Source organism: Camelina sativa, chromosome 1, assembly GCF_030686135.1.
Source record: "Camelina sativa cultivar CO46 ecotype springtype chromosome 1, ASM3068613v1".
Classification (NCBI taxonomy): Eukaryota; Viridiplantae; Streptophyta; class Magnoliopsida; order Brassicales; family Brassicaceae; genus Camelina; species Camelina sativa.
In genome coordinates this window covers 9,713,350-9,733,236 of record NC_141880.1, presented here as the reverse complement: position 1 = coordinate 9,733,236, position 19,887 = coordinate 9,713,350, and the positions used below count along the sequence as shown (strand labels likewise).

General features: G+C 38.4%; 2 protein-coding genes and 4 pseudogenes across 4 annotated transcripts; 4 read left to right on the top strand and 2 right to left on the bottom strand.

Moving 5' to 3' along the window:
- Positions 1-318: 318 nt before the first annotated feature.
- Positions 319-5,485, top strand: LOC147949705 (uncharacterized; annotated as a pseudogene).
- A 416-nt stretch (positions 5,486-5,901) lies between these two features.
- On the top strand, positions 5,902-7,623 carry LOC104786859 (UDP-glycosyltransferase 71B7-like; annotated as a pseudogene).
- A 1,455-nt stretch (positions 7,624-9,078) lies between these two features.
- On the top strand, positions 9,079-10,968 carry LOC104786851 (UDP-glycosyltransferase 71B7). The gene has a single exon (XM_010512310.3). It carries the CDS (start codon positions 9,309-9,311, stop codon positions 10,773-10,775), a length of 1,467 nt encoding a protein of 488 aa, XP_010510612.2. The 5' UTR covers positions 9,079-9,308; the 3' UTR covers positions 10,776-10,968.
- On the top strand, positions 10,923-12,891 carry LOC104786841 (UDP-glycosyltransferase 71B6 pseudogene; annotated as a pseudogene). Of its 2 annotated transcripts, XR_015560430.1 has the most exons (2): positions 11,170-11,653; positions 11,751-12,891. The product of XR_015560430.1 is annotated as a UDP-glycosyltransferase 71B6 pseudogene, transcript variant X2 (transcript). The 2 variants fall into 2 exon arrangements; XR_015560428.1 differs by having other exon boundaries at positions 10,923-12,891.
- A 127-nt stretch (positions 12,892-13,018) lies between these two features.
- LOC104786830 (peroxidase 30) lies at positions 13,019-14,929 on the bottom strand. Its single transcript, XM_010512292.3, has 4 exons — positions 14,511-14,929; positions 13,989-14,177; positions 13,707-13,869; positions 13,019-13,616 (listed from the first exon to the last, which is right to left on the bottom strand). Exons 1-4 carry the CDS (start codon positions 14,721-14,723, stop codon positions 13,201-13,203), a joined length of 981 nt encoding a protein of 326 aa, XP_010510594.1. The 5' UTR covers positions 14,724-14,929; the 3' UTR covers positions 13,019-13,200.
- Positions 14,930-17,901: 2,972 nt separating this feature from the next.
- LOC104706257 (UDP-glycosyltransferase 71B2 pseudogene) lies at positions 17,902-19,429 on the bottom strand (annotated as a pseudogene).
- Between the last annotated feature and the right edge of the window lie 458 nt (positions 19,430-19,887).

Genomic DNA, 19,887 nt, shown 5'->3' with positions numbered 1-19,887 from the left:
TACATCACCATGTGATTGCTTGTTTCAGATGCGTTTAAAGATTCGCAAGTAAAAAACCAAAATCCTATCTTGGGGCACAAGAACCTATCGTTTTCATGGTCACTTGTCTGACGCAACATTTAGGCGCGCGTCAATTGTCATGGTTTGATAATATTTCGACAAAAAAAAAAATGATCAACAATTAAAGAAAATTAACAATCACACTAAACAGATAAATTAACAATCACCCCCGAACCTGTTGAAGGATTCTTAATTTTTTTCTGCTGACGTGGCAGGCGATTTTTAGAGCGATTAGGGTTTGTTACGGGTTCTGCACGCATGCCACTGCCGCCGGCTCCTCCAGAGCACTCCGGTGAGGCTCTGGTGCCGGAAAAGGTTATTTCAAAACCGGTTTTAGTTGAGAATGATCAGACTATTACGTTGGATGGTTTAGAGGGAGAGCAGGAACAGGGTGCCCTGCTTCTGCAGAAGGAATCAGGGGAGGGTTCATCGGAGCAAAGGATGGGTTCGAGTCAAGGGGTATCCTCCGCAACTACAGTTCCTCCTTTGGCCAAAAATTCGTGGGTCCAAGTTGCGAAGAAACACGTTTTCACTCAGCAGAGGTTTGTGGTTGATGCAGTTGATGGCAAGGAGAAAGTCACCGTCCCAAAGGAGGGTTTTGCGGATGCAAAACCTTTATGGGAAGATTTTGTTATTGATAATTTTTTAACAGAGAAAGCATCCCATGTCGGAAAAATTCACATGATTATGAACAAGATCTGGCGTTTGGGAGACAAAACAAATTTGATTGATGTTTTTGAGGTCAATGCTAACACTATCAAGTTCCGTATTAAGAATGAGGGAATTCGCAGAAGGGTTTTGAATAGGGGTATGTGGAACATCATGGATATCCCGATGGTAGTTTCGAAATGAACTCCTTTTGCAGAGGAGGTTCAACCTGCTATGAAATCCATACAATTGTGGGTCACTCTAACGGGTGTCCCTCCATCATTGTTCTCTGAGAAAGGTTTGGAGTTCTTAGCCAGTGCTGTGGGGAGGCCTATTCGGCTCCACCCGAAGACAGAAGCATGTGAGAGATTTGATGAGGCAAAGATTTTTGTTGAAACAAATTTGAAAAAGGACTTACCATCGGAGTATGTTATTACAGGTGAAAAAGAGGGGGAACTTGATGCTGTTGTCAAGTACTCTTACCCGTGGTTACCGCCACGATGTAGTTGTTGTCAGAAATTGGGTCATCTACGAGAAACTTGTCTTTCTGTACCTCGTTCCACACCTTCGGTTCAACCCTCTATAGATTCGCCTGTTCAGGATACTATAGTGGGGGATATTTCTTCACCTGTGGTGGATGAAAAAGCTCTAGCTGATCAACCTGATCAGGCAGAGCATTCAATGGAAATTGTTGCAACAGAGGTCATTCCTCCGGGTGTTGGTAGTGGGGAGCTCGGGGGTGAGGAAGCTGGTTGGACTACTCCATCAAAGTCAGCCCGCAGTCCAGGGCAGCGTAGTAGTGTGGAGAAGTTGAAGTTTGGTGAGGTTTCCATTCTCTCAAATGCTTTTTCTGCCCTAAGTGGTCAGGATGAGATGGCTGAAAAAGTGAGTGCTGAGGAGGAGGAGGGGACGTCTGTGGAGGACGAGACTACTGATGCGCCTTTGGAGGCTTCTGTAAAGCTTCCAAACGCACAGGTTGCTTCTCAACAGGTTGGTATTCAACTGTGCCAATCGCTTCCGCGAGAATCAAAGACTGCTCATAAGGTACTATCTGCTACTTCTACTCAATCCTCTAGGCTCCCTCCTAGAGATCAAAGTAAGAGGGCCACTACCAAACTCCATTAATGTATGGTTTTTTTGGAATGTGCGTGGGTTAAACAAATCAGCAAAACATTCCATCATTCAAAAATGGATTGTCGATCAGAAGTTTCAGTTTGGTTGTCTCCTTGAGACTCGAGTTAAAGAAACTAAGGTGCATGTTCTTTGTGACAGGTTGTTTAAAGGTTGGACTGTATTGACTAATTATGAATTTAATAGGCGTGGTCGGCTCTGGATTGTTTGGCGTAATGATGCTCGTCTCACACCTTTCTATAAGAGTGGCCAACTGATCACATGTTCTGTTATGCTTGATGGACTTGAGAGTGAGTTTTTCTGCTCCTTTGTTTATGCGTCAAATTCTGCTCGAGATCGAAAGGAGCTTTGGGCTGATTTACGAGATCATTCTGACTCTCCTATTATTCGGAGTAAGCTGTGGTTGATAGTGGGTGACTTTAATGAGACTTTGGACATGTCGGAACACTCTAGTGTTGATGATCACCCTGCAATCACTTTGGGAATGCAGGATTTTCAGCAGGCGGTTAATTACTGTGCTTTGTCGGATTTAACTTCTCATGGTCCACTCTATACGTGGTGCAATAAGAGGAAGGATGATCTCATTCTAAAGAAGCTGGATCGAGTGCTTGTGAACGATGTTTGGTCTCAAGTGTTTCCGCTCTCTTATAATGTTTTTGAGGCTGGAGGGTGCTCAGACCATTTGCGATGTCGGATCCACTTAAACATGTCTAATGAGGTGCAATCCAATACTCGTAAACCGTTTAAATTTGTCAACGCCATCGCTGAGTTGGAGGCTTTTAAGCCAATGGTTGAAGAGTTTTGGAAGGAAACAGAGCCCATTTTCATGTCCACTTCTTCTCTGTTTAGGCTCACGAAGAAGTTAAAGGCTCTTAAGCCGTTGATCCGTAGATTGGCGACTGAACGGATGGGCAATCTGGTAAAACGGGCAAAGGATGCATATCTTATGCTTTGTCAGAAGCAGGAAGCAAACCAACTAAATCCTTCTCCACAAGCTATGCATGAAGAAGCGGAGGCATATACCAAATGGGAACAGATTGCCGGCTTAGAGGAGAAATACTTGAAGCAAAAATCAAAACTGCATTTGTTGCAGATTGGGGATCAGAACAGCAAAACTTTCCACCGAGCAGTCGTGGCTCGTTTTGCGCAGAATTCAATAAGGGAGGTTCGTATGCAGGATGGTAGTGTAACGGCTAAAGCCGAGGAGATAAAGGCAGAGGCGGAGAGGTTCTTTTGAGAATTTCTGCAGCATAAACCAGATGATTATGTTGGAGCTTCAGTTGTTGAGCTTCAAGACCTACTCTCGTACCGGTGCTCCGTAGAGGATAAGCAAAAACTTACTCGCCAAGTTAGTGCTATAGAAATCAAACAAGTGCTCTTCTCGATGCCAAAGGATAAGTCCCCGGGACCGGATGGGTACACTGTCGAGTTTTACAAATCGATTTGGGAGTTTGTAGTGGCGGTTCAATTTTTCTTTGAAAAAGGGTTTCTGCCAAAAGGGGTAAATTCTACAATACTTGCTCTTATTCCAAAGAAGTTGGACGCCATAGAAATGAAGGATTATAGGCTGATCTCATGTTGCAACATGCTTTATAAAGTCATATCCAAGCTCCTTGCCAATCGACTTAAACTGATTTTGCCTCTATTCATCTCGGAAAACCAGTCCGCTTTTGTTCAAGACAGACTCCTTATTGAAAATCTGCTTCTTGACACGAAGTTGGTTAGTGGATACCATCTAGATTCTATTTCCAGCCGATGTGCAATCAAAATAGATATCTCCAAAGCTTTTGATTCAGTTCAATGGTCTTTTCTCGAAAATGTGCTGCTCTCTTTGGACATCCCCTTCGAATTTATTCACTGGATTATGCTATGTGTTACCACAACATCTTTCTCGGTTCAGGTCAATGGAGAATTGGCTGGTTATTTCTGCAGTTCTAGGGGTTTGAGACAAGGTTGCTCTCTCTCACCATACTTGTTTGTTATTACTATGGATGTACTATCAAAGATGCTTGATAGAGCGGCAGGTTTGAGGAGATTTGCATATCACCCGCAATGCAAGAATCTCAATCTAACTCATTTAAGTTTTGCTGATGATCTAATGGTTCTCTCTGATGGTAAGCTGCGGTCTATTGAGGGGATTCTGGAAGTATTTGATAGCTTTAAAAACGATCAGGGCTTCGTATCAGTATGGAAAAGTCTACTGTCTACCTTGCGGGTGTTACAGATTCTTGTAAACAAGAGATTATGGACCGTTTTCAGTTTGGTGTTACTCAGTTTCCTGTACGTTACCTTGGGCTACCGCTAGTAACTAAGCGCCTCTCTTCTGGGGACTATAGTCCTTTATTGGAGCATATAAAAAAAAATAGGATCCATGACGGCTCGCTTCCTTTCCTATGCTGGTCGCCTTAATCTTCTCTCTTCGGTCCTCTGGAGTATCTGCAATTTTTGGTTGTCAGCTTTTCGTTTGCTACGCCAATGTATTCGAGAGATTGATAAGATTTGCTCTGCATTCCTCTGGTCTGGACCGGCCCTCAACTGTCACAAGGCTAAGCTTGCTTGGGAAGATGTTTGCACACAAAAGACTGAAGAAGGACTTGGTTTACGATCTTTGAAGGAGGCTAATGATGTTTGTTGCTTGAAGTTAGTTTGGAGGCTTGTGTCGAATGGAGACTCCTTGTGGGTCCGGTGGTGCCGACACTACTTACTACGGAAGGAGTCGTTCTGGTCTATCAACCACACTGTCTCCAGGGGATCCTGGATGTGGCGTAAACTCCTTAAATATCGTGATCTTGCCAAACAGTTTAGTAGTGTTGAGGTGAAGAACGGTGCACATGCTTCTTTTTGGTATGATGCGTGGTCTCCAATGGGGCGTCTGATTGATGTTGCAGGTGAGCGAAGGTTCATTGATCTTGGGATAAGCGAACATATGACGGTCGCTGAGGCATGGACTCATCGTCGTCGGAGACGGCATCGAGTAGAACATCTAAACCAAATAGAAGACGCACTAGCTCTAAAGTTTCAAACACGCACAGATGCAGAGGATATCCCCTTATGGAAAGGAAAAAACGATACCTATCGCACGAGGTTCTCAACCAAGGAAATATGGCTCCATATACGTACCACACCCGACCTGGTATCCTGGCACAAAGGAGTCTGGTTTGCCCATGCAACACCTATGTTCTCCTTCTGTGTTTGGTTGGCTACGAGGGACAAACTCTCAACTGGGGATAGAATGATTCTCTGGAACAGGGGACTCTCCCCGACCTGTGTTTTCTGCAATCAGTCCATCGAAACTCGGGATCATCTTTTTTTTACTTGTGGTTTCACCTCAGGTATCTGGGATAATCTCGCAAAAAAAATATACAAGACACGATTCTCTTTGAATTGGCACACTCTCCTTGGGACAGTCTCTGCTCCTTGGACGACTACGGAAGAAGGTTTTCTAGCACAGTACATTTTTCAGGCAACGGTTTATGCACTCTGGTGTGAACATAATAGGCGGCGGCATGGTGAGCACCCGATCACAGAAGTTCAGTTGATCAAGTGCCTTGATAGACAAGTCCGAGATCAGCTCTTAGCGATCCAAAGGAGTGGTGATAGTCGTTATGCTAATGCCTTACACCTTTGGCTAGCATCAAGATTTTAGCTATTAACAATTTTGACCACATTTTAAATTTCTCTTTTGAATACAATTTTGGCTAAAAGTTGCACTAGTTGTAAACACGTATTTTTCTTTTGAATTTAATTTGACATTTTATTAAAAAAAAAAAAAGATAAAATAACTACATATTTTATTTATTTGTTTTATTTTACTAATATTTGCAAAATATTTTACTTTTAAATAACCTAATCTCACTTTCTTTTCCTAACTTTTTGTTTTCGACTCGACGTAAGTAAAAACATCAAAAGGGGTTTAAATTTTCATAATGGGCCTGAACTATTCGGTCCAACGAACAGAGTTATACGAATGAAGACGAAACAGTTACGGGAGCTTTTGTACGTATCTATTTGTTGTTGGCTTCATTCGTATTACACAGTCAGCTAGCGTTATTTTATCTCTTCGAAGAATCAGACAAAAGCACCGGGAAAGAAAGAAAAAAAGAGGGAGAAGAACAAAACATGAAATTTGAGCTTGTCTTCATCCCCTATCCTGGAATTGGTCATCTTGGAGCAACTGTGGAGATGGCGAAGCTACTAGTTGACCGTGAAACCCACCTTTCTATCTCCGTATTCATCCTTCCTTTCATTTCCGGGGGCGAAGTCGGTGCTTCCGATTACGTTGCAGCACTCTCCGCCGCATCCAACAACCGCCTCCGCTACGAAGTCATCTCCGCAGGAGATGAACTAACCTCCGAGCTGACGAGTAATTATGTCCATGTCGAGAAGCAAGTGCCAAAGGTTAAACGCGCCGTCACAAAACTTGTCAACGAGTACTCGACGCTACCGGACTCCCCGAGGATTGTGGGGTTCGTCCTAGACGTGTTTTGCACCTCAATGATAGATGTGGCTAACGAGTTTGGTTTTCCGAGTTATATGTTTTACATATCCAGTGCAGGGATACTCGCACTTGGATATCATATTCAGATGTTGTACGATGAGAACAAATACGATGTGATTGAAAGTGATTATTTAGACTCGGAAGCTGTGTTGAACGTTCCGAGTTTGAGTCGTCCTTATCCGGTGATGTGTCTTCCTCATGCTCTTGCATCTAAAGTGTGGCTCCCCTTGTATGTATACCAAGCGAGAAAATTTAGAGAGCTGAAGGGTATTTTGATTAATACTGTTGCTGAGCTTGAACCTTATGTGTTGAAGTCTCTTTCGAGTGGTGATAGTGATACTCCTCCTGTTTATCCTGTTGGACCATTGTTGCATCTGGAGAACCATGCTGATGGTTCCAAGGACAAGAAACAATCGGATATTTTACGGTGGTTAGACAAGCAACCACCTAGTTCGGTTGTGTTCCTCTGCTTTGGGAGCATGGGAGGCTTAAGTGAGGAACAAGTAAGAGAAATCGCAATCGCCCTAGAGAGAAGTGGCCACCGGTTTATCTGGTCTCTCCGTCGTGAATCTACTAATATATTTAAAGAACCTCCTAGGGAGTTTACGAATCTAGAAGAAGTTCTTCCGAAAGGATTCTTTGATCGGACGAAAGATCTAGGAAAAGTGATCGGATGGGCTCCTCAAGTGGTCGTGCTTGCGAATCCGGCTATTGGAGGATTCATCACTCATTGTGGGTGGAATTCGACGCTAGAGAGCCTTTGGTTCGGTGTTCCAACGGCTGCATGGCCATTATATGCAGAGCAGAAGTTTAACCTTTTGTGATGGTGGAGGAGCTTGGATTGGCCGTGGAGATAAGGAAATACTGGCGAGGCAATCATTTATCGGGGCCGGCAACGATTACGGTGGAAGCGGAGGAGATAGAGATAGCAATCAAGTGTCTGATGGAGCAGGATAGTAAGGTGAGGAAGAGAGTGAAAGAGATAAGTGAGAAATGCCATATGGCTTTAACGGATGGTGGATCGTCTCAAACTGCATTGCAAACGTTTATTCAAGACGTTATGAAGAACATTTGAGGTTGTTAAACGTTGAGCTATAGAACTTGTTAAGGTTGAGGTGCAAGATGCTGAGAGTGAGGGCAGTCCAAGCCGGTTAACCACAGCCGGAAAACAATTTGGATTAATTTCTCCAATGATTTGAGCTGTGATGCTTGTAAGATAGCAATTGATTTAGAGGACAATTTGGATTTCTCTAATGATTAGACGACAATGCGTAAAATGGTTTTTATATTACGTGTAATTGATGGATATGAAACGAAAATCTAAAGAGAGGTAAACAAAGAAATAAGCAATGGTACTATTAAATGAACATAAGTGCAAACAACACGAAGCATCGAATCAATGTACAAACAGCATATAATTTGTATGCAATTAGTATAATTGACACTCTAATGTTTTCTTGGTTTCTTCCACCTACCTACTTAGCTACTCTCACGAATTCATAGATACTAAAAGTTAAAATCGTTTTAAACTCCTCTAGCATATTTTTCAAGCACATAAGTATTATTTATGTTCAAGAGTGATATCGAAAACCATTATTTTTTTGCTAAACTTGGAAACATGTTTAAATAATCAATTACTCTAACTATCAAAATCATCTAAACAAGGATAACAAAAAATTACTCTAATATGTCAAAAAGGTTGTATAGATTATCTAATATCTCAACTAGATGCTCTTTACCTACTCAGTTGCCTAAAACTAAAATTAAACTTCATCTTTACTTTTTCAAGAGAAATGCAATCTTGTCATATTCAATAGGGGAAAACGACTCAAAACTACATTATGTTTGAAAAATGGACTATTCGTGGTTATTCCTACACCATGAGACTCCCTGCCTTGATATTTTCACCACAAAGAAAACAATCCAAAAACACCCAAAACTTTCCTTACGTCCGTCATCAATATGTGGTTCCTTCTTTGATTAAATGGAATGCATTTAATGAAAAGTACTCAAGTAGTTAAGACCGCGACACAAACTCATAATTCTGTTTACGTGGGGGAGAAAGAACCTAAACGTTTTTTTTTTTTTTTTTTGATAACTAGATTAACAATAAAAATTTCAGCAGATAAATATATATGTTTTACTAATTTTTTTTTTTGTTTAGATAAATGATTTTGATATGCAACTAATTGATATTTTCTTAAGTTTTAGTTTATATTATTTACGTAAAAGATACTTTTTTCCTATATAGATATTTTTCTTTGTGCAACATATTTTTACTTATATACAAATGATGCTTTTAATTAGTTGAAAAAGCAAAAATTAAAATATCTATTTAAATTTTTATAAAAAGCAAAAGTGAGAAAATGGTAAAAAAAAATTAATAGATATGTTACCTACATTTTAATTTTTACTTATATAAAAATGATGCTTTTAATTTTCTTATTTTCAAAATTAGTTACTTCAAGTGAATACAATTTAATTTTTAAATTAATATATTTGAGAAAACAAACTTTTTTTTTCTTATGAGAAAACAAACTTGTTCTAGTTTCTCTTCTTAACTTTGTTATCAATTAAAGAAGAAAACATCATAAAGAAAATATGCTTTCAAAGCTATAAAATGAGGCTTCTATTTTCAAACATCAAAAACAGAGCTAATGAAATGAATCTATAGAGCTTACGTAATAATAACACTGTTCTGTTTTTTTTTTGCTATTATGTAAGATGTTTAGAAGTTTTCTTTTTTTTGTAAGATATATTTAAGTTTATATGCTTTATTTAGTTTAATTTAAGGTTTATAATTTTTAATATTCTACAATATTTTTTTATTAGTTGAAATATTTTTACCTAAATACAGATGATGCTTTTAATGCACAAAATAAAAAAACTTTATATAGTGGAACGGATGGATTCTTTGTACCGACAAGAATAACAGAAAAAGAAAAAAGAGAGAGACGAAGAAGAACAAAACATGAATTTTGAGCTTGTCTTCATCCCTTCTCCTGGAGCCGGTCATCTCCGATCAGCGGTGGATATGGCGAAGTTACTAGTGGACCGTGAAACCAGCCTTTCTATCACCGTCATCATCCTTCCTATCATTTCCGAAGGCGAAGTCGGTGCTTCAGATTACGTTGCAGCCCTCTCCGCTGCATCAAACAGCCGCCTACGTTACAAAGTGATCACCTCCGACTCCGCCGAAGATGAACCAACCTCCGAGCTAACAAGTTTTGAGAAGCATGTCGAGAACCAGGCGCCAAAGGTTAAACGCGTCGTTGCGAAACTCGTCAAAGACTACTCGACGCTACCGGACTCGCCGAGGATTGTTGGGTTCGTCCTTGACATATTCTCCTACTCGATGATAGATGTGGCTAAAGAGTTTGGTGTTCCGAGTTATTTGTTTAATACGTCGAATGCAGGAATGCTCGCACTTGGATATCATATTCAGATGTTGTACGATGAGAACAAATACGATGTGAGTGAAAGTGATTATGTAGACTCGGAAGCTGTGTTGAACGTTCCAAGTTTGAGTCGTCCTTATCCGGTGAAGTGTATTCCTGACATTCTCGCATCTAAAGTGACGCTCCCCATGTTTGTAAATCAAGCGAGAAAATTTAGAGAGATGAAGGGTATTTTGATAAATACTGTTGCTGAGCTTGAACCTTATGTGTTGAAGTTTCTTTCGAGTAGTGATACTCCTCCTGTTTATACTTATGGACCATTGCTACATCTCACGAACCAAGTTGATGATTCCAAGGAAGAGAAACAATCAGATATTTTACGGTGGTTAGACGAGCAACCACCTAGTTCGGTTGTGTTCCTCTGCTTCGGGAGCAAGGGAGGCTTCAGTGACGAACAAGCAAGAGAAATCGCAATGGCGCTAGAGCGTAGTGGCCAACGGTTTCTCTGGTCTCTTCGTCGTGCATCTCCGAATATATTTAGGGAAGCTCCTAAAGAGTTTAGGAATTTAGAAGTTCTTCCGGAAGGATTCTTTGATCGGACGAAAGATATAGGAAGAGTGGTCGGTTGGGCTCCGCAGGTGGCCGTGCTTGCAAAGCCGGCTATTGGAGGATTCTTCACTCATTGCGGGTGGAACTCGATGCTAGAGAGTCTTTGGTTCGGCGTTCCGATGGCTGCATGGCCGTTATACGCAGAGCAGAAGTTTAACGCATTTATGATGGTGGATGAGCTTGGATTAGCTGTGGAGATAAAGAAATACTGGCAAGACGATCATTTAACGGGAGTGGGGACGGTTACTGTGACAGCGGAGGAGATAGAGACATCAATTAAGTGTCTGATGGACCAGGATAGTGACGTGAGGAAAAAAGTGAAGGACATGAGCAAGAAATGTCACGTAGCTCTAGTGGACGGTGGGTCGTCACGGATTGCGTTGCAAAAGTTTATTGAAGACGTTATGAAGAATTACCGTTTCAATGAATAAGGAATACGAGTCTGTACCCAAATGCGGCATAATTAATTAAGTTTTAAAATATCATATTAGTCAATGCATGCCCTCTTTAAATAGAAACTCATATATGTACTACTTTAATTTGAGGTAACAAATTAAAGAGAAGTAAAATATGGTTGTAAGTTTCTTTTTAACCAAATATTAATTGGAATATTCAAACCTTAAATGATTGTCTCAACGATTAGGGTAGCAAAATAAAGAAAAGATATTAAGAAGCTAATTAAGAAATAATGTAAAACATAAAAGAACATAAAGACTGAAACTTACGGTCCACAAATGTCTAAGGTTGTATTGGAGTAGACATTTACGTCTAACCATGAGAGGACATGACTATGGACAATGAGTGTTACTTTTGAAAAATATATGTATGTACAAGTGAACAAGTCAAACATTACTTGATTTTATTTTTCTTATCTGTTTTTTAAGTTATCTTCCTCTACAACTCAAAAAACAGCACCACCAAATATAGTGAAAAACAGATAGAGAGGATTTTCAAAAGATGAAAATCGAGCTGGTGTTCATCCTTCTCCGACTATCAGTCATCTCATGGTGACAGTGGAGATGGCCAAGCAACTAGTTGATCAAAACGACCACCTCTCTATCACCGTGATCATCATATCTTTCAATTCTAAAAACACCTCGCCCCCACCGGATCCACTAAACGAATCCGCTACGAAATAATCTATGGAGGAGATCAACAACCAACCGAGTTGAAGGCGACTGATTCTCACATCAAAAGTCTAAAACCACGGGTGAGAGACGCCGTTGCGAAACTCTTAGATCCCACTCGACCAGACTCATCACGTCTAGCTGGATTCGTCGTTGATATGTACTGCACCTCGATGATCGATGTCGGTAACGAATTCGGTGTCCCGAGTTACTTGTTTTACACTTCCAACGCTGGATTTCTTGGACTCTTGTTTCACATTCAGTTCATGTACGACGCAGATGATACCTATGACATGAGCGAGTTGGAAGAATCGGACGCAGAATTAGTGGTTCCGAGTTTGACTTGTCCTTATCCGTTGAAATGTCTTCCTTACATTTTCAAATCAAAGGAGTGGCTCTCCTTTTTTGTAACTCAAGCGAGAAGATTCAGAGAGACTAAGGGCATTTTAGTAAATACGGTTCCTGAGCTGGAACCTCAAGCGTTGAAGTTTCTCTCCAGTGGTGATACTCCACGTGTTTACCTAGTAGGACCATTGTTGCATCTCAAAAACGAAGCTAGGGGTGATTCCGTGGACAAGAAGCAATCGGAGATTTTACAGTGGTTAGACGAGCAACCCCCTAGATCGGTAGTGTTCCTTTGCTTCGGGAGTATGGGAGGTTTCAGTGAGGACCAAGCAAGAGAAATCGCTGTAGCTCTCGAACGAAGCGGCCACCGTTTTCTCTGGTCTCTCCGCCGTGCATCTCCGAATATAATGAAGGAGCCTCCCGGTGAATTCACAAACCTAGAGGAGATACTTCCGGAAGGGTTTCTTGATCGGACGGTGGAGAGAGGAAAGGTGATTGGTTGGGCACCACAGGTAGCCGTGATGGAGAAGCCGGCGATCGGAGGTTTTGTTTCTCACGGAGGATGGAACTCGACGTTGGAGAGTTTGTGGTTCGGTGTTCCGATGGCGATTTGGCCACTTTACGCCGAGCAGAAGTTTAACGCTTTTGAGATGGTGGAGGAGCTTGGTTTGGCGGTAGAGATCAAGATGCATTGGCTAGGTGATCTTTTGTTGGGGAGGTCGGAGATGGAGATTGTGACTGCGGAGGAGATTGAGAGAGGGATCAAGTGTTTGATGGACCAAGATAGTGACGTGAGGAAGAGAGTGAATGAGATGAGCGAGAAGTTCCACGTAGCTTTAATGGGCGGTGGATCGTCTGAAACTGGTTTGAAAAGTTTTGTTGAAGACGTAACGGAGAATATTACTTGATCGTCTTATAATCTCGAACGTTTTAGAATATTTCTTGTATTATGGGTTTAGTTGCATGGCTAAATAATGGGCCTTTTATGTCAAGTTTTATTTTTACTTGAGTGTATAATAAGAACATTAAAAGCTTTGTGACTTTGTGTGTTTATAAAGTGTGTAGTTCTCAAAAATTCTAAACAAGTCAAGGAGAAAAGTGGTGTGCATGTATTTCATTGTGAAAACAAAATAAATTTCTTACGGTTTTAAATGCACTCGAGTTGTATTTATAAGTTAAGATTGGATACAGGATAATGAGAATTATTGTAAATTTATAATGATTCGCTTATTATTTGAACGTTAGCAAACAATTCTTGGGTACATAAACACATTTTTCAAACAACATATCAAAATTAAATTAACAAACACATCGCCCCAAACGTTAAACATAACAAAAACGAATAGAGCACACACCACTATCCGACATGGTTACATATATATAACTAACTTCCGGCGACAGAACACCTTGTCCTGATCACGCCGGAAGAGCCCGTCTTAACTTTAACTCTCCCCATCTTCTCCATTGACTTAGCGAAAGCTTTGTAAAACGTCTGTTCAGAACCGTTGACCAAGTCGTTGATCATCTTCAACGTGGCTGAGTTCGTAGTCAAGGCAGAATCAGATTGAAACAAACCTCTCCTCTTAAGGACAAGCCTGTAATAACTGAGATCAAAGCTTCTGCGGCTGCCAGGATCCATCTCTAGGATGGTGGAGTTGTCATTAAGGCTCTTACATTTCGTAGCCTTCAAAATAGTTGCGTACTCGCTGTCTAGAGATGGATCTTGTTTGACTGTCGTCGAGAAGTTGTAGAGACGAGTGTTCATGGAAGAACAATGCGAGACACCAATCGTGTGAGCCCCTAAACAAAAAACCAAAAAAAATGGTCAATAAACAGCCGTAACGACTAATATAGTAATATGACTATTTTGAGTTTAATGAATGGACTTACCGGAGAGCAGAACAAGGTCTTTGAGATTAAGGCCTTGGTTAGCGAAAAGCCGCTGTAACGTCGTGAAATTACTCGTTGGCGGAGGAATGTTGTTTAAAGCCTCCGTAGAATTTGAGATTCTACCGTCTCTTCTTCCCGTTGGGACTCTCCATGAAGGACCTCCCTGTACAAAAAGATCATATTATTATTTTCATAATTAACGAATTGTGTTGCAATTTTTTTTTTGTTAATAAATATAAATAGACTAAAAAGAATCACTACTTTATAATTTGAAACACTTACGGTGGCGACTACTGCGTCCCTAGCGGTCAGAGCAATGATATCAGCGCAAGAAACAGTCTTAGGACACTCTTTTTCAAGAATAGACTTGATCCTCTCTACGAAACCGAATCCTCTAAGTGTTAGATTCGGTTGTGAATCTTTCTCTGCGTTCCCAGATGTCGAATTTATCAACACAGATCCATCACATCCCTTCATTACATTTTTTTCCAAAATCAATACGAATATATAAGGAAAATCAAAATTATGCTATAGCTCAAAGTTACTATCAAATGCACATTTCTATTTACATTATGATGATATTTTTTTTCTTTCTTTTGAACATAAATAAATTAATATGATGATACATCTTTTGGAGTACCTCAGCGTTTTTAGTAAGCTATTTAACTAGATGTGTGTAGTAGATATCAATATGTGAATATCAATGTAAATATGTTATGAACTTATATTTATCGAGAAAAAAAACATATGAACATATATGCTATCTAAACACTTGCAAGTATGTATGTGTGGTTAAATACATACCCTAACGAAGCAATCATGGAAGTGCATTCTGATGAGAGGAGCTGCAAGAGAAGGACCATTATGGATATGCTTTTGAATATGATCCGAAATGATTTTCTCTGCGTTTGGACAGCTTTTTGCGTAGAAGTTCATTTGAAGTTGAGCCTCCGATAATCCCAACACCCCAATAAGAACCGTCACTGCAACCGCAACCGCGAAATTCAATCGATTCATCGTCTTATAGAGTGGTTTCCTAGATCTTGTTTCTCACTATTCTTTGGTTTTGTGTCACTGAAGAGAGACAGGGGATATATAGAGCAATAATGGAGTCGGTCTATTTATAATAGGAGTGTTCATTTATCATTATGGTAAAAGTAAACATAAGAGACTTGTGTAAGCCGGAAACACTTATATAAAACCAAGTGAAAACATAGAAACATATTCTTTTACTTTATTTCTACATATATATATATATTCTTTTACTTTATATATATATATATATATCAATAAATTGAAACAAAAACAAATTACATTATGTGGTTTTATAATATATCTATATATATTAATATATGTGTGTGTGTGGCAATTTTGTGCTTTTTAATAAATTTGTTGATATTAACAAAATAAAAACTAAAAGCCTCAAAAACTAAAGTGATACCGGAATAAAACACAGTTGTTTATAGTTGTTACCCTTATATAAGTTCCATGATTAGCTGTCCAAGAATTTGTTTTTGAGGTAATCTAAATGAAGTAAAGAACTAAAGTTATATACTTTTAATTAGTAGAGGTTATTTTCTATAGTAAAGAAATCAAAAGGGTAAAGTTGAAAAACTAGCAGGTCTTAAATAATTATTTTCACATGTGAACAGTATACGAAAATGTATTTTTTATTATAAAGAAGGTCTATTATAATATAAGTAGAACTTATTAAATTATTTCTTTGGCTAAAGACGTTAATATCTTTATCTACACGCACATAACAAGGTATTATGTACATAATTGTGCGTCTCTGCTTTGGTCCATTGATAATTATGGTTTCTTAAAAAAAATTGTTATCAAGGTTAAAAAGTTAACATATGTCAGTTGATATACAAAATCACGGAGAAATTGCTAAAACTGGCTTAAAATAGGATAAAATTCATTAAAAGATTAAAAAACCATAAATTTAACTAATCAATATAAATATACCTTTTCATCTTTCAATCACACACGTAAATATAACACAATTACTATATTTTAATGATAGAACAAAAGTAAAATGCTAAACACAAAACAAAGTATACTATGTTTTAATTCATTTTTTTTTTTAATTACCCATCTCTTTTTCGTAATAAGATTTACGCAGAGACAAAAAAGCAAATCAATATCTTCATCGTGGAGACATTGAATAGTAAACTAAAAACATCTTACTTTTTTCCACATGATTTATTCTGGATGTCGGGTCAATATATATATAGGACATCAATTATTATATGGAGAAGAAAATATTGAACCCCAATTATAGCGAGTGACTTAAGGAAGCGAAGGATGATTCCTAGCCTATAGACATATATTATTGTCCACAACCTGCAAGTCTTATTTTTATTGCTAAGAAGCTCAATGCTGCTAGGCAGCTGTAATCGTTTAATATACCCTAAATATACTTTTTCACTTTGATTAAATGAACAAATAAAAATGACAACAGGAAAAAAAAAGAAGGAACACTGAAAAGGAAAGATACCGACGCACAATCACCTAAACCCATTAACACATTCTTTCCCACTTATACAAATAAAATAATTTTACGCATATTTGATTATCGAATATACACGTATATATGAAAATATAATAACGAAAAACCATAAGAGAAATAATTATTATACACACAAAAGATAGAACACATGGAAAACATTGGGTCTAAAAAATATTATTCTGTTCTTTCTAATAATACCGTAAAAAAAGTAAAAATGTAACATATAATATAAAATATATACAAGCGTATAATATGTATGGAAGAAGTATGGACACATTAAGCCAAAGTTGACGACACACTATTTGGTCACCGATGATATAAACAAGTTCTTTAAGTTAGACTATTGATATCCATCGTGTCTTATACGGTCAAAAGTAAAATTATATGTAGCTTTAAGGAACGAGAAACTGAAGAGCCAAAAGATCATAAGTTATCTTTATTAATTTTGATTAGAAAAATACATGATTAATTATAATATGTTTGTGTATCTTAGATCACCTGTCTTGTTTTATTGCCAAAACGTTGCCGTTGTCTCTCTTATATGTTGTCATCTTCTTTAATCTGGCATTTCTTAGAAAATTTCTTTTGAGTCATTAGTAGAAACAATTATGAAGGTTGCTAACGAATTGAAGTTTCATCAAAAACCAAAAATTAAATCGTGCAAGACACCACTAAATAATGAAGAAGGATTCCAAATATAAGATGGCACAATATTGTTTGGAAGTCACTTTAACATATTATTTTTTTTCATCTTTTTTTTATCTTTTTCTAAATTATAAAACCGATATAACTTCTTGAAAAGTAAAATATCTAATGATTTGTATATATATGCAATTGTGTTTACTGACTTAAATGGTTCGATTGATCAAGAAATTCAAAGGGTGCGCTAGAGATATTTGACCTAATATAATACCAAATAAAGCTTCCATATCTACTTCCTCTTGTTTGGCAGATAGTTGTTGGCAGGTCCCCTTTACAGAGTTTTCGAAATTGGTTAATTCCCTGAGGCTTTTTATTTCCTTCAAAAAGTTTTAAGGCATTCATTTCTTTAACTAAGAAAACCTAATTGAACCAAAAAAGGTTTTAAAAATAAATAAAAAGCTATATTAATGCCAATTAACTTAAATAAAAAAATGTCAGCGTTCAATGCTTAGCACGTTTTTTTTAAAGAAGAGATGATTAAAACGAAGATAAAAAAGGATATAAAGGTTATAAATCCTATTTTTTGGCATATTAACCTAGATTTTATGACTGTCGCCTGTGGGTTAAGATTTTAATTGATTTACTAAATAGTTCCATTTTTAATAGTAAAATTAATGAACGTGTACGAAATCATCATCCTTACAAAAGTCCATTAATCACTGAATCTTTCTAACAACTGTGATCACCACGGGTACTGGCGTAGAAATAATATCTTGCTTCGCTTAAGAGTCTTGTGTGATTTTGTGATTCATCTCTTTTTAATCATTCACTATCTTTATCTTTTACGTTTTAAACTATTATTTCCTACTATTAAAAAATTGAACCCTAAGTGCCCACATTTCTATTAAGTCTAGCTAAAGGCTACTTACTTCTCCACTAAGTATGTGAGAGACTATTTTTGTTAAACTATTTCAAATTGTAATGTTCTCATCAGGCCTGGTTCTCATAATTCCATTTGAAAGCTTCAACTCCCATAACAAGCGGAAAACATAACTATTTTTAAGATATAGTAAAGTGGACATGAAACATGGCCATGGCCCATAACTAAGGCCATGATAATAAGGGTTTGTTCTGGCATAATCTAGAAGACTATAGCTAGCTAGAACTAACGTTTAGCAACTAATGTGATCAAAAGGTAATCAGTTCAATTGCGATTCTGGCATATATATCACAAATTTTGTTTTGTAAAGTCGAAGCTAACTTGTATTGGAGGAAGAGTTTTTACTCATACGATCGCAGGATTCGCTAGTATGGCGCTTTGTGGAGTCCAACCTATAATCTATCTGATCTCCGCCGTTCGTTCTACGAATCCCTCCGGGAGAACCTCATCAAGATTTGTAAATTCTCCCGGAGGTCCCATCGTTCCTTCTGGTTGAGCACGACGAAGAGACCAGACAAATCTGTGACCGCTACGCTCTAACGCGATTGCTATCTCCTTTGCTTGTTCCTCACGGGATCCTCCCATGCTCCCAAAACAGAGGAACACAACGGATTTACGTGGATGCTCATCGAGCCACTTTAGAATATCCGGTTGCTTATCCTCTCCTGATTTTGTACTGTTGATCTTGATATTCAAAACCGGTCCAACTGTGTACACCGTAGGAAGAGAATGATCTCCACTAGAGAAAAACTTCATTGCTTGAGGCTCAAGCTCTGCAAACGTATTTATCAAAATACCCTTTGAGACACTATCTGTAACCTCTCCTCGGATAACATCAAAGAGGGGAAACACTTAACCGGTAAAGAACGAGTCAAACTCGGGACCTCCAACTCGGTGACCTTCGAATCCTTCAACTCGCTGACGTCGTATTTCTTAACGTCGTAAAGGTACTGAACATGAAGCTGTAATCCTAGAAACGTAGCGTTAGATGGAAAGAACAAGTAACTCGGAACACCAAATTCATTGGCGACATCGATCATCGTAGTGTAGAGCATGTCCACCACGAATCCAGCAAGCCGCCTCGAGTCAGGTCGGGATGGGTCAGTGACTTTAGCCACCGTGGCTTTCACCACCGGTTTGTAACTCTCTAAGTAGGATTCAAAATCCGGCTTAGTGTCAACGGAGTTTAATATATCCGCCATGGCTACTGGCTAGGACATAATCTGTGGACGCGGTGGAGAGATAAGAGATGTAGGAGGAAGAGCTTTCGGTACCGACTCCTTGCATTGAAGGGATGATGACGACGGTGATGGAGAGATGGCCATCGCCGTCGACAAGGAGCTTAGCCAGCTCCACTAATGGCCGGAGGTGTCCGTCACCAGGTGATGGTACGAAGATTCAGTTCTAGTTTCATTTCAAATAGTTATGTACTTTTTACCACAGTTACAGAGTCATACAATGACTTTATCGATACAACCAAACGGTGCAATCATAATTGAGGCTGCTCGGATACGTTGAGTACTGTTGCTACGTTGATACCATTTTGTCACAGACGATTCTCTTCCCACTTTGATGAGCTTTGTGATATTGAGTTTGACATTTTGAGCATATGATGTACATACACTATGTTTTTTTCTTCTTTTTGGGCACCACATACAGTGTGACGTTTTCGGGTTTTTAATTATTAGTATGCAAATCATTTTTTAATTTTATGTTCACAGCAAATTCCCATCGAAATTGTCAACATGGTAGGCGTGATACAATACAAAAAAAAGGAGGTGCCGAGTTATATAAAATTACAATTAGGTGGGAAAGGGAAGTTTGCTAATTTATCTGCAACATTCTTAATATGAAAGATTCAACTAATATTTTACTATAAACACTTCATACGTAAATAGAAAAATAAAGAATTTATGCATATAAATTTAAATTGTGTTTTTGTAATTTTTTTTTAGAATTTCATAATTATTCATTAATAATTAATATCTAACGTTAATGATTTTTTTGGTAGAAATATTTAACGTGAATAATTATGACTAAAAAAAAGTAACACGGCAGTATATAATCACTACTGTACATGTACG